Source organism: Anthonomus grandis, chromosome 2 (assembly GCF_022605725.1).
Source record: "Anthonomus grandis grandis chromosome 2, icAntGran1.3, whole genome shotgun sequence".
Lineage (NCBI taxonomy): Eukaryota > Metazoa > Arthropoda > Insecta > Coleoptera > Curculionidae > Anthonomus > Anthonomus grandis.
In genome coordinates, this window is record NC_065547.1 from 23615430 (window position 1) to 23630069 (window position 14640).

A 14640-nucleotide genomic window follows, 5' to 3' on the forward strand; every position below is an offset into this window, starting at 1 on the left:
ACAAATTTCGTGAGCTCATCGTTAATGGTTAAAGCGTAGTTACGAGTTGGGTATTCAAAAATGTCAATGTTTATTCTTTCGAATGGTGTTCGGGGGGTTTCCGTAATTACTAGAGGTCTACTTAAGTTTTTCCTAACAATTTTGACTTTTTGGCAAATTTCGCACTTTTTTATAAAGTCTTCGATGTTCTTATTCATACCGCGCCAATTGTATTTTTGTCTAATTCTTCGACAAGTTTCGTTAATTCCGCGGTGTAAATTGTTTTTGCCAAGGTGGTATTGTTCTATGATAATAGGTATTTGGTCTTCATCAGGTGTAGTTACAATATTTTGACAAATTTTTAATTTGATTTCTTTGTCGGCAAAAATAAATGACATCATTTCTAGAGAAGGTAGATCTAAATTATTTTCAATGCAATAAACTTCATTTAATTCAAATAAGTCTTGATATTTAAATAAACAATAAAACAAGTGTTGGCTACAAGAATTATTGTCAAATGGTAAAGGGATTATTAAATACTTCCGGTTTTTAACTGATTTACTATTAGCAACATTAATTTTTAATTCTTGGAAATCTAAATATTCTTCAAGAATGTCGTCAATAATTTTAAAATGTAAATCTTCCATTTTGTTTTGCCTAAAGAATGTAACGATATTTTTATTTGATTTGTCTAGTAGTTGGTCATTTGTAACCTCTATTTTAGAATAATCGATTAAAGATCTAGTTTTATAATTATTAACAAATCGGTTGTATTCCTCGGTTATGTTTCGATCGTCTTCTTCAGTAAATGAGGGTTGAGGGCTCGGTTCAGGGATAACAGTGTCTTCTTCTAATGCAAAAATGTTTACTTTTTTATGAAAATCTACGCATTCCTTAAGGTGATTTATTTTAATTCGAGAAAGTGCGTCAGCATTTTTATTATATTTACCGGGTTTAAATTCGATTTTAAATGAATATTCCTCGAGTTTGAGGCGCCAACGCGTTAACCTGCTTCCGGGGTCTTGAATGGACCATAACCATGTAATTGGACGATGGTCAGTAACAAGCGTGAATTGTCTGCCGAATAAATACGGTCGAAAATGTTTTACGGCCCAAACTATAGCTAATAACTCACGTTCTATAGTGGAGTATTTAGTTTCTGCGGCACATAAGGTTCTTGATGCGTAAGCGATAGGCATATCTTTCCCGATCGGTCCTTGGGATAAAACGGCTCCGATTGCAAAAGCACTTGCGTCAGTAGTTAAGATGAACGGTTCTTCGAAATTCGGATAAATTAAAAGTGGGTCAGTGGTTAAAGCAGTTTTTAATGTATTAAAAGATTCTTGACATTCTTTACTGAAAATAAAAGGGGTATCTTTTTGAAGAAGGGTTGTTAGGGGCTTCGAGATTTTAGCAAAATTTGAAATAAACCTTCTGTAATAACCTGCTAATCCGAGGAAAGATTTTATGTCTTTTTGATTTTTTGGTTCTGGAAAATTTAAAATACATTCGACTTTTGCCGGATTAGGTTTTACACCGTTTTCTGTTATTAAATGTCCGAGATAGGCTACTTCTTTGCGTAAGAATTCGCACTTATCTGGTTGTATTTTTAGATTGGATTTTCTTAGGCGTTTAAAGACTTCTTGTAGGCGGTTAATGTGCTCGTGGATAGTAGGAGAATAGATTATGATGTCGTCCATGTAGACGAGGCATCTTTCGTTTAAAATTCCCATAAGAATATTATCCATAACTCTCTGAAAAGTTGATGGAGCGTTTTTCAGGCCAAATGGCATTCGAACGAATTCGTAGTGCCCATTTTCTACGGAAAACGCGGTTTTAGAAATATCCTTTGGGTCTATCTCTATTTGATGGAACCCTGACGCTAGGTCTAAAGTAGTGAAATATTGGCATTTACCAAGTTGGTCGAGGAGGTCTGAGATATTAGGTAATGGGTATTTATTGTTAACCGTAACTTCGTTTAGTTTACGATAGTCGATAACTACTCGCCACTTTTGCTTGCCTGAAGCGTCAAGTTTTTTAGGAACTACCCAAACCGGGGCTGACCAGGGAGATACGGATGGTCTTATAATATTTTCGTCGAGCATTTTAGAAATTTGTCTTTTAACTTCCTCTTTATGAATATGAGGATATCTATATGATTTTGTGTAAATGGGTTTGGCGTTATTAGTATCAATCGAGTGTTTAATTTCGTTGGTAAACGTAAGTTGATCACCTTCGATATAGAAAATATCGGAAAATTCTAAACAAAGTTTAGTAATTTCCTCACGTTCTTCTTCGTTAAGGTGGTCAATTCTCAATTGTTCTTTTATTAGTTGCCGTCTATCAACAGGTTCGGCTGACTCATAATAATTAAAATTATTTATCGATTGTAGATCAGGTAGAGGTTCAAAAGATAAATTCGAGAAATCGATTATTTTATCAATTGCGTTAGGGTTAATAATGGTTGTTAAAAATTCGCCCTGTTCGTTTACGTGAATAATAGCATTTGGGACTTTAACTTTTTCTTTTTCTTGACCTAATAAAATTACATCGGTGTTTTTTAAATTGCATTTTAGTTTAAAGACTTTTTCAGTACGGGGTTCTATTGATATTAAATTTTTATTTTTTATTGCTTTATTTTGAAAATGCTGATTAGTTTCAGTATCAACTGTTGGGGTTAGAATTTGAGGTAGATAAGAAGAGTTTTTAGCTAAGTTTGATTTTACTACAGGTTTTTCATCCTCTGGTGTAAATTTATACATAGGAATATCTTTAAAATTTGTCTTAAGTATTTTTGATTTTAAGTCGATAACGCATTCATAGTGTTGTAGAAAATCGAGTCCTAAAATACCATCGAATTCGATATCTAAGTTACAAATATAAACTTTACAAGGATTATCTACATTAAAAGGAATCAAAGTGGATTCTTGGATCAATATTTTTTGATCAGTAATACCTTGTACGACAATATTTTCCGCAAAGCGTTGCTTAAAACCGGCTGCAACATGATCTTTAAAAACTGAAATTCCCGCGCCTGTATCTATGAGTAATTTATATGTTTTGGAAGCATCGTAAATATAGTAAAGGTTTTTTGAGCTTACGGTGTGTAAATTATTTAAAGAAAGCTTTGTTCGGGATTTTGTTTCGGTTCGTTGATCCGCAATGTTTGGATTTGTGTTGCAATTTGCGACATTGTCTGGTCTGTTTGTTTCAGATCTGGTGGGTGGTTTTGGTTCGATATTAATGGAAAATTTCGATTTGACGTTACTAAAGGATTTTGTTGTGTTGCCAAGTTATTATTAGGTTCGTGTTGATTTCCTATTGGTTGTTCAAATAAATTATAATCAATTTGATTAGAAAAATCTTCGACATTTTGATCGTAATAATAGGTTTGACTATTATCGGAATAATAGTTGTACTGCTCGAGGTAGTTATCAGAATAACTATTCTCATCAAAATAATTATTTTCGTCAAAATAGTTATATTGTGAACCGTCATCAAAGTTCATATGATAGGTTCTTTGATAGTTTGGGTTTCTTTGGATGACACTGGGACGATACTGGTTTTGGCTACTTTGTCCAAAATTTGGTCGTGGTTAGGGGTTAGAAGGGTTTTGAAATGAAGGTTGATTTTGTGAATATGGCCTTTGAAAATTATTTGGGTTACTATTTAAATTTGGTGCTGGGTTTCCAAAAATATTAGGTCTGGGGCTTGACTGTACTCTACATTCAATTGAAGTATGGCCAATTCTTCCGCATTTAAAACATTTTATACTAGGATTTTGCGGGCGTCTTAAGGTAGTGTTTGGTCTGGATGATGGATGTGGTTGTATGGGTCTATTTTGTTTTTGGTTTTAAAAATAGGACAATTGCAATTCTCGCCTAATTCTAGCTTGAGCTTCAAGTAAATTGTTGGGATTACTTGCGCGTACTATGTGACCAATACGTGGGTCTAAACCAGTTAATAGTGTGTTTAGAGCCATCGAGTCTATTAAATTCGTTTGCGCTATTTTTTGAGGTGCGGTTAAATTTTGTTTTTGCACGGCAGAGTGCATTTTAGAGTTAAGAGTTTGAAGCCTATTAAAGAATATTAACGGGGATTCATTTGGTAATTGTTTTAATCTTTGCAAATCTTGGATTAAAGAAGAGAGGTCTCGACTATCACCAAAATGTAAACTTAATAATTGCTTAACTTCTAAATATGATAATAAATTTCTAGAATTGACAAGTTGTGCGGCTTTTCCTTTTAATTTATTTTTTATGTGAATAACTAAAAGATCGCGTTGTTCACCGACTGCCATGTTGTAAGCACAATCGCACGCATGTAAAAATGAGCCTAAAAATATTGCATCACCATCAAATTCAGGAATTAAAGAAAAAATTTCAGATAGTTTATAAGTTTCAAGGTGAATATCGTGAGCTGACGTATTCGCTTGTCGATTATGTTGTTCAGTTTGTTCAGTTTCGTTTGTGGTAGACATTATAAATTTTTTAAATACTTTTTTCGAGATACGAAATTAGAAAATCGAACAGTATAAAAATAGAAGAGACAAAAAAAATGTGTATAAAATATTAAAATACACAAAAACAAAAAATATAAACGAATGATTCAATGCTTTTACTTACAAAAGAATCTTCTTAACCATTGTCTTGTTCTCTGCTTGTTGGATACCAGGGGCTTCACCAGGTGTTCCTTCCGTACCCTTGTTGCTGAGTGAGGACGCTGGATTACCTTAGGGTGCTAGTGGTTCTTACTGTAGCTAATATTACTCGCGAATTTGGATCAACCTGTTTTCGCGGCGTATAACTATCCGTTCCGACTGCGCCAATGTTAGATTGTGGATTTCAAAAATAACTTTTTTAAAAAAACTTTTATTTCAAATTACAAAAATAAAAACCGACATAGGTTTATCTTACACTAAATACTTAATAATAATGATTATTGAGCTAACAAGCAATGGCTTTTTATACAAACAGAAAATGCTGACTATCATGAGAACAATAAGATAAGGTTCTTTCCACAGTCTTTTTAAACAAACAACAGCTAAGCATAAAAGTGCTACGTTTGCTTATTCCCGGAAACGCCTACGGATCTGGTTGAGACGGTAAACATGTGGGTTGGCCTTGGTATCGGGTTTCATGGTATATTCTTATCTAACATATATATATACAGGGTGTTTCACTTTTTTGTAGCAGGACTTTAACAGTATTTAGAAAAATTAATTTTAAGGTAGGTTTCTCATATAAATATTGATCGTCAAACTTTTTGTTTCTGAGATACAGGGCGTCAAAGTTTCCGAAAAAAAAAAGTTTTTATTTTTTAATATCCGAACTATCAAAGATATTGAAATCAAAATTGGTATAAACAATTCTAGGATGAAGGGTCATAATCGTAAATAATGTCATGTTTCTACGTTGGCCAGTGGCGGAGATATGACTAATTAATAATGTTAATGTGACTAAAAAAGTAGCACGCCACTGGATTAAGTCGATAAAACGATCATTTCTAAATAGTGCATTTAATTGTAAACAAAAATGCCCTCTTGATATTTTTTCGTATCTGACTCCGTTTTCTCCTCAAATTGGGTTGTAAAAATCACTTAAGATTTGAAGATAAATTTATTTCAACCGTCTAATAAATCGCAACATAGAACAATACCACAAATACTTAATTATAACAAACAACAGATTACAAGAACACAACAAACAATTAACAAATTTAAAGAAGGTGTTCGAAATGTGAACCATTTTCTGCAATACATAATTCACATCGACGAATAACCGAACGTGAAATGTTATTTATATTAATTTATTTTAATAATTTGAATAGTGTGCCATGAAATAAAAACAGTGTCATAAAATGTAAATGTCATATTAGTATTATCGTGTCAAATTGCAATTGCGTTCTCAAAAAGTGTTATTTGTTTATTTCTTCTTATCGTTTTTGTGTCAAAATGCCATTTATGTTTTCAAATCAAGAGTTAGCGGATATCCACTTTATTTATGGGGTTGCAAATATAAACTCCGCAGAAGCAGCCCGGGAATATATTCGCAGATATCCGATTAGAAGGCATCCACATCCTTCTGTATTTGTAAGAGTCCATCGACAAATTATTGAGAATGCTTTAGGCAATGTACGAGGAAATTAAAATAATGTAAATTTTCGAATAGAGAGAAATAGGCAACAAATTTTGCGTGAGTTCAACAGAGATCCTACAACAAGTATTAGAAGAGTTTCCGCTGGTTTAGGAATTTCAGCTTCCTATGTTTATCGAGTGTTAAGACGGGATCATAGACGTCCTTATCATTTGCAGCCTGTTCAGGGATTACAACCAGGAGATGAAGAACAAAGCACTGCATTTTGTCGTTGGATTCTTAATGCAGCTAATAATACTCCAGGTTTTTTAAATAACGTGTTGTGGAGTGATGAGTCGTGCTTCACTAGGCGTGGAGTGGTCAATTTCCATAATCAGCACATTTGGGCGCATGAAAATCCACATGGAATTCGACCAAGAAACTTCCAGCATGAATTTAGTGTTAATGTCTGGATTGGTATTTATGACAATCGAGTTTTTGGACCATATTTTTTGCCACCACGGGTAAATGCTGCAGCCTTCTTGGAATTTTTAGAACGGGAGCATGCGAATATGTGGGAAGATATTCTGTTAAATTTAAGGAGACGGAGTTGGTTCCAGCTTGACGGTTGTCCTGCGCATTATGGGAGAATTGTGCGAAACTGGTTGGATACCCATTATCCAGAAAAGTGGATGGGTCGTGAAGGGCCAGTAGCGGGGCCTCTACGATCCCCAGACTTAAACCCCTTAGACTTTTCAGTATGGGGGTTTTTAAAAGAAAGAGTGTATGCGACACCTGTTCCAACAAGGGATGACCTTATAAATAGAATTAGGATTGCTTGTAATGAAATAGTACCATTTTTAAATAACATTTCACGTTCGGTTATACGTCGATGTGAATTATGTATTGCAGAAAATGGTTCACATTTCGAACACCTTCTTTAAATTTGTGAATTGTTTGTTGTGTTCTTGTAATCTGTTGTTTGTTATAAATAAGTATTTGTGGTATTGTTCTATGTTGCGATTTATTAGACGGTTGAAATAAATTTATCTTCAAATCTTAAGTGATTTTTACGACCCAATTTGAGGAGAAAACGGAGTCAGATACGAAAAAATATCAAGAGGGCATTTTTGTTTACAATTAAATGCACTATTTAGAAATGATCGTTTAATCGACTTAATCCAGTGGCGTGCTACTTTTTTAGTCACATTAACATTATTAATTAGTCATATCTCCGCCACTGGCCAACGTAGAAACATGACATTATTTACGATTATGACCCTTCATCCTAGAATTGTTTATACCAATTTTGATTTCAATATCTTTGATAGTTCGGATATTAAAAAATAAAAACTTTTTTTTTTCGGAAACTTTGACGCCCTGTATCTCAGAAACAAAAAGTTTGACGATCAATATTTATATAAGAAACCTACCTTAAAATTAATTTTTCTAAATACTGTTAAAGTCCTGCTACAAAAAAGTGAAACACCCTGTATATATAGTATTTTATATATATATATATATATATATATATATATATATATATATATATATATATATATATATATATACCTAAAAAAACTATAAGGTATAACTAAATAATCATAAAATATATGTGAGAAACTCTTAAATATAAATCTAAAACTAATAGGCATAAAATTAATGTCAAACTTAACTAAAATAGGCCCTTATTATATTGTAATTTATAGCCAATCACGAGTTTGCTGACCTAGAAGAATTGACTTTACGTTTAAATGAAAGTACGCAAGATGTGAACTGTTTCATTTTGTAAAATTTTATTAAATGAGCAACAATTACAAGCGCCATGGCCTTTCCCTTTACGTTCATAGGGAGTGTAAGGACTTCGCTTCTAAATCCACGTATTATTACGTGTAGGATGTAGGCCAAGCCTGCAAGTCAGAGTCATAAAGTGCTTTATTGTTAAAAAAAATGTACATTTCTGGTAGCAAAGCATATATGCACTTTTACTTTTTACTCAAAATATAGCTTAACAAGTTATGAAAATAAGTATACCTCCATAAAGTAGTAAAATATAACTTATAAAATATGTAAAGTAGTAAAACATAAAATATAAAAAATATGTAAAAGATATTAAAACTAATAGGTATATTATAAACTATAAAACTAATTAAATAACATACATAAATAAAACTTTGGTCTCATTCATAGCAAAAAAGGAACCGATAAAACTACACAATATCCTCAAGGACGTCCCGGCAGAACTCTTCCAATTTATAATGTCTGTTTGAAAGTACTTCTTTAGCAATCCTCTAACAGTTCTTAATGAATTACTTACTTATAAACCAATAGGCACGTGATCAAAAACTTTTCGAATATCATATAACAATGACTGATTAAGATGCTTCCAAAATGAAGAGAGAAATCAGCGTCAAGATCTTCTACTCCACAAAGTGCGGTCTGAGGGACTCTCTTTGAGGATTATTTACAATGAATCTAACTGCCCTCTTTTGAGAAGTAAGAGGACATTTAAAAGACCTTGATTAGCCACATCCCAAAATAATATACGATAGCGGAGATGTGACTCAAATAAAGAAAACTATACAGTTCTAGGCAGTTGGTGACCAAAGTTGTATGGCTTGCCCGATTCACCACCCTTGTATAAAAGGATCACGATTGTTTATTTTAGACTAGAAGGAAAAACACCCTGTAGCATCCAAAATTCATTAACATACAGTAAAAGGGTTTCCAAAGCCTTATCAAGCAATTTCATAGCCCTGATGATGACCTACGACAGAAAGCGCTAGGCAAATATTAATATATGTCGCACGCTGAATACGTTTATTATTCTATGTGACTTTCCCGAGTGTCAAGCTTCTCATTAAGTAATTTACAATGTTTCAATACTTGGCTTGCATCATCATCAGAAAAAAATAATTGAATTAAAGATCGATACATTTTTTGTTCATTAATCTTATTTTAACTGGCGGTGTCCATGTGAACGACAAGATATTTTATTGAGTTAGTTTGCTGCATTTTGGTGTAGTCCAGTTTTACAATAATGGTAATTTTGAGTTATAAGATTAAATGTATTTGAATTTATCCATATTTAAAGTTCTGTCAACTTTTTTTGACAAATTTAAAAATACGCAGCTTAGAATTATCAAGGGCAGAGTAAATATACAAATTTATTTTTTGAATTTGGAGATCCGATATTAGATTATTTTTATTAAAAAGCTTAAAAATAATTTCTTTCGTTAGTCTTTAAAAAAGTAGAAGAAGCGTAAACTTTTGAATCTATGTATTTCGGTCTAATTTAAAAAGAGATTTTATAATTCCAATTTTAAGCAGCTAGGAAGAGCCATTAAAAAAATATTTGCAATGGGCAAAATAAGCACTTTGGAACCATTTTACTTCTTCTGTTAGGCTTAGGTAGGGGATCACTTGATTTCTATGATCATGTATACTAATTGTTAGATTGTTTTCCTATTTGAATCGATATTTAAAAAATTTATAGAACGCATATGTTAATTAATTTCATCCAGTGACATGTTAGTATCTATCATTTGAATATAAAAATAAAAAATTATCACCATATTTAGTTTTGTCATGTGATATTTTATTTAACGGTCTACTTGCAGAAGTTACGAAGAAATACAAATGCTTAATGTTTAAAATATTATCAATTATTTATGAGTTCGTGATAACAAAGTATAGCATTTTATAACTTCTTTTTATATCTTCAATATAATAGTTAGTCTGTAATAATAGTTGATTAATTATATTTTTTTAATGATAATATAATTACTCTAAACAAGTAATAAAAACTTATTGAAAAATACTACGTGGCCTATGGTAGTAACTAATTCCTTATTTAGTGTTAGATTTGACACCCTTAAATAATCGGAAGGCCGAAGGAATTCTCGCTACTTCTTAGGAATTGGTTTATTAAAAGAATCTATAATATTTTTTAATAAAGTAATTATTTTAAAGTTTAAATGTAAACATTTTAAAAAGTACTAGACTTTGTCTAGCTAAGGCAAGGTACAGCACGTGTTGTTCGGCTCGGTTGCGCAGTAAATTTGTTTGCGCCGCTGCCAAAGCAACGGTATCGATCGCCCCGATTTGCATATAAACAGTGCCGTTTCGTTAATTCTTATATTTGTGTTCTGTGCCTTTAAATTAAATTAAATTAAATTAAAAAAGGCGCGCTACTGTCGCTAATCGCGCGTTATTAGGGGACAAAACTTGGCGCAGCTTTGAAACAGATGGTGTACCTTTCCTTAGCTAGACAAACTCTAACTTCAACTGCGTCATACTGTGTGTGTAAGTGTCGTTGTAAAGAGATTTTTTTCGAAAACTTCAGATAGTCTTGTTTTATTTTCTATGCGCCACCCTGTATATTCTACTTAGTCGCTAATAAACATACAAATGATTTAAATGTTTCGTATGATGTATATTGTCATATAATTTAAATACATATACAGTGCTTTCATTTCAAAACGATCCACCCTTAATAAGTTTCTTAAAAAAAAAAAAAAAAAAAAAAAAAAAAAACACGTCAAATTAGATATACAGGGGGACGTTTAATTATGCATTTACTGAAGTTCTGTCAATCACCTCCTCACCTCCAGCTAACCTCACTTTAATATGTCAAATGGGAACCCCATCGTGTGATACATCATAGTAAGCAGCGTAAAATTCTCTATTCAACGGTACCAAAAAAAAATGAAATCGGTAAATGTGTAAGCAAATAATTTGCGAAAATGTCTAGAAATAATGAATATTTTATTTATGCCAAACTTTGGTATGTCAAATGGCTACCCCATGGTGTGATACATTATTTTAAAGGGCATTTATTATGCTATCAATGGTTGTAAAAAAAAATAAAATTGATTGTCCAAGAAGCAATTAAAGTGTAAATCGGTAGGGTAGAAAAACAAATTTAATTAGTTTAACAAATTTATTTTATTAAATGTTCAAAATGCGCGCCGTTATTGACAGAAGAAAGCACTGTATAGTATAGTAGTAAAATAGAGTAAAATCGTACATCATGTATGTGTAATTAATATTTAAAGCTTAAGTAAATAGTTATATACTTTACTTTAATTATACAATTTAAAAACCATAAATTATACATCTTTATTTTGTGTCATTTCATGCTTGATTTAAAACAATTTTTAGTAAAAAATAATTGTTTAAATTATCTATTCTATGATTAAATTATGTTCATAGAAAATGCAAAAATACTAGTAATGGTCACGTATTTATAAACCAAAATTATTGCTATTGCATGTCGCGCTATTTGTATGGTTGAAAACGACTCAATTTTTTTTATTGAAATCTAATATTAACCTAACGAAAGCTACAGAAAAGATATGGTATTTTCTATATTAAGGTAATTTTTGTATGCCTATAGAAGCAAAGAATAAACAATAAATAAAAAATATTCTCTTTTAATATCTTCAACAGTAATAAAAAAAATTACTTCTAACATTAAGAAACAATAGAAAATAATAGAGTTGTATCCTGTTTAAAAAATTATAAATTCATTTGCTTTGATTTAAAATAGTATAACATATTCTAATTCACAACTAATCATCTCCTGATAAGTTTAGCTTCGTTATTGCATCTTATGTTGCCAAAGAATGCTTGATAAAATCTATGGTGGTGTTACAGGAGGACGTAGTGAGGTGACGAAGATTGGGTAGTAAAAATGAAAGAATAATTTTACTGAGTTAATAGTCATACAGATTAAAGGATTTGCTTTGCCAATTAAAGGATTGCTTTGCCAAATCAGGAACTCTGCACTGTATCCGAAGCTTTCGTAAAGAAGGTTAGGTACAGCTGAATTCGGGTTGAGAAATACATTTTATTTATTACCAAATATTTGTAATTATTAAGAAGTCCAGACTACTGATTTACGCTCATATTTTCACAGAATAGTGAAGCGTATAAATGGGACCAATAACAGAAAATGGTCTCTAACTATTAAACTGACAGCATACAATTTAGTAGACTGAAAATTTCGATTAGGATAATCTCCAATAATCAATCTTGCCAGTAGGGGCTAGGTTAATGAATTTAGTTGGATGTAGCTCATATTAAGGTTTGCATATCTATTCAAAATATTAGCGACTGAATAAAAGATGACTACAATATAACGCTAAGAAGTTTGGAAAGCTTAATGAACAACCCATATGTAACCCAAAGATTGGAAAGATGCTTCAGTTAGAAACTGACTGGTAGGAAGATCTTTAACTTTAACTTAACTGTTACGAAGGAAAATTCAAGAAAAAAACGGAATATTGATTAAAAGACTTACAAGATCATCATATTAATGTGTCGATATCAATAGGCATTTCCTTTATAACCATTCCGGGTCAAAAAAGTTGAGAAGATGTGTCCGCCACTGGAATATTCTAACCCATCTAAAAATCTTCATGTCTTTCTGTTTACTTGTTTGTAAGGCCGAATATACGGCCAGCCGAGTGTTCACCACCGGTCAATTTCTTTCTTAGTGTATTTTAATTTATAAGCAAAGTTTTTAAGTTCAGGAACGACACTACCGATTTCTCTATTCAGTACTTGCTACTTATCAAAGAGCAAAAAGTAGAAGAAGAGCTGCCCAAAATGGACCAGTATAATGAAAGTTGGTCGACTCGATATCATCGAAATGAAATGAGAAGATAATATATGAAATTAAATACATAATAGATAAATTTAATAATGAAAAATTAGCCTTTTATATTATTGATATTCATGAAATGCTACTCATAATCTATACGATAACTATTTAACGTAGTAGTAGAAACATATTTTTCACTACGTTAAATACTAATTTTACGTATTTCCTAGAAAAATTATATTTTTAAGGTACTCTTAACTGTCGTAATAAACACTTTGACATTAATTTATTTACTCGCTAGTACATAAAGTAACGTGCTAACGGCGTAAATTAACAATATTGAAAAATATCAATACAAACAAAACAGAACGAATGGCAATCAGGGAAATTCACAACTATAACTATAATCCGCTAATTGATGTATGAGTAAGAGCATTTGCATGTTTATAAATGGTAACACACTTTTTACTAACTACACGTATTGTTAATTAAAACAAATAATCAGTTTTTGGTAGTTTAGTTTCCTTCAGCATTTGTGTGAATTAAGTGGTGATTTTTAAAATTATGGAAGGTGTTGTGACTTATACTTTTGGCACCTATACCGCTAATAATAATAACGATTTTTTTGAATCAAATTATAATTGTAAGTAAAACTACCATTCTATATTAACGCTTAATAAGATTCCAGAAACTTTCAGCTATAATACAGTATATTCCAAACAAATAAAAAAAGGGTCTACAAATAAACTTTTAAATTTAATTTTCGTAAGTTAATAAAAAATACTGCTTCTTTTCATTTTTTTTTGTTAAAGTAAATTAAAATGCGAGAAAAATCTTCATTTCCTAAATTTAATGAAAAATATAGTCACTAACAATTGATCTTATTAAATATCTTTATGTACTCTTACAGTATGAACTTTGCCCATCTGGCAAAAGCGTACAAATTAGTGGATCAAAATATTTTGCTGAGAAAGCTAAATGACATTTTAATACGGGGAATGCTCATATTCTGTTAATAATTATAAAACAAAGAGGGAACAAAAACAAGATTATCTGCAACCCCTTCCACAGAAGGAGATGCAACCCAAAAACTTAAACAGGAATCGCGTGATTTATCATTTTGAAACTTTTGAAAAATGCTTTCCAATGATACTAAAGAAAGTCGCATTTCAGAAAATGTTTCTCTATTTATCAGCAAAAACAACAAATAAAAACACTATTTTCAAATTTTTATTATTATGTATTTAAATACTGAAAATGGTGTCCGTAATTTTGCGGACAATAATAAATCCTACTTTCACTTATTTATACAAATGATTTTCTGGATAAAGCTGAAATATTCTATGTTACGGTTCATTTAGTGACCGTAGTTGATTGCGTTTTAAGAACTCCAGATTTAAGGTGACCCCACAAAAAGCCGTCATGAGGTGTTAGGTCCGGGAATCAAGGTGACCATTTAATAGGACCTCTTCTTCCAATCCACGGGTTAGAATAAGAAACTATATAAAGAGGACGTGCTTTATCCTGTTGGATAGTAAGCGTTCTGAAGATAAATTTCCGTGTATGTCTCTCTGATTTTCTAATTATCGCACTACTAATGGTTCCTGGTATAAATATTGGGCCGATAATACCACCTCCCAATATACAAACATTAATTTTCTGGGGTCCTGGGTATGCCTTTCTTTAAATACGTGTGGGTTCTCGTCATTCCAGTAACGACATTTTTTAACGACATTGCTTATTAACATGCCTATTTAAATAAAAAGGTCACTAAAGAAAATATTTATAACTAGTAGTTTCTCTTGTAATTCTATCTGTCAATATTTCACAAATCTGGATTTTTCTGTCCGAGTAGTTATCACCAAGTTCTTGCAGTATTTGCAGTTTATAGGGTACAGTTTTATATTTTTTCTTATTGATTCACAAGATAGTCCAGTTGCTACAGCTGCCTGACGAGTTGGTAACGTTAAATTCATTTGC

At 31.6% G+C, this 14640-nt stretch overlaps 1 protein-coding gene across 11 annotated transcripts in view; it reads left to right on the top strand.

The window, feature by feature from the left end:
• LOC126746567 (multiple C2 and transmembrane domain-containing protein) overlaps window positions 1–14640 on the top strand; it is a 248048-nt gene that overhangs the window by 134060 nt on the left and 99348 nt on the right. For 2 of the 11 annotated variants that reach the window (XM_050454931.1, XM_050454940.1), the window contains exon 1: window positions 13167–13303. The exons of the other annotated variants lie outside the window; for them this stretch is intronic. In XM_050454931.1, coding sequence (XP_050310888.1) covers window positions 13225–13303 — 79 coding nt within the window. In that variant the 5' untranslated portion in view covers window positions 13167–13224. Of the gene's footprint in view, window positions 1–13166; window positions 13304–14640 lie in introns of those variants that run through there. 11 annotated transcript variants of the gene reach the window in all.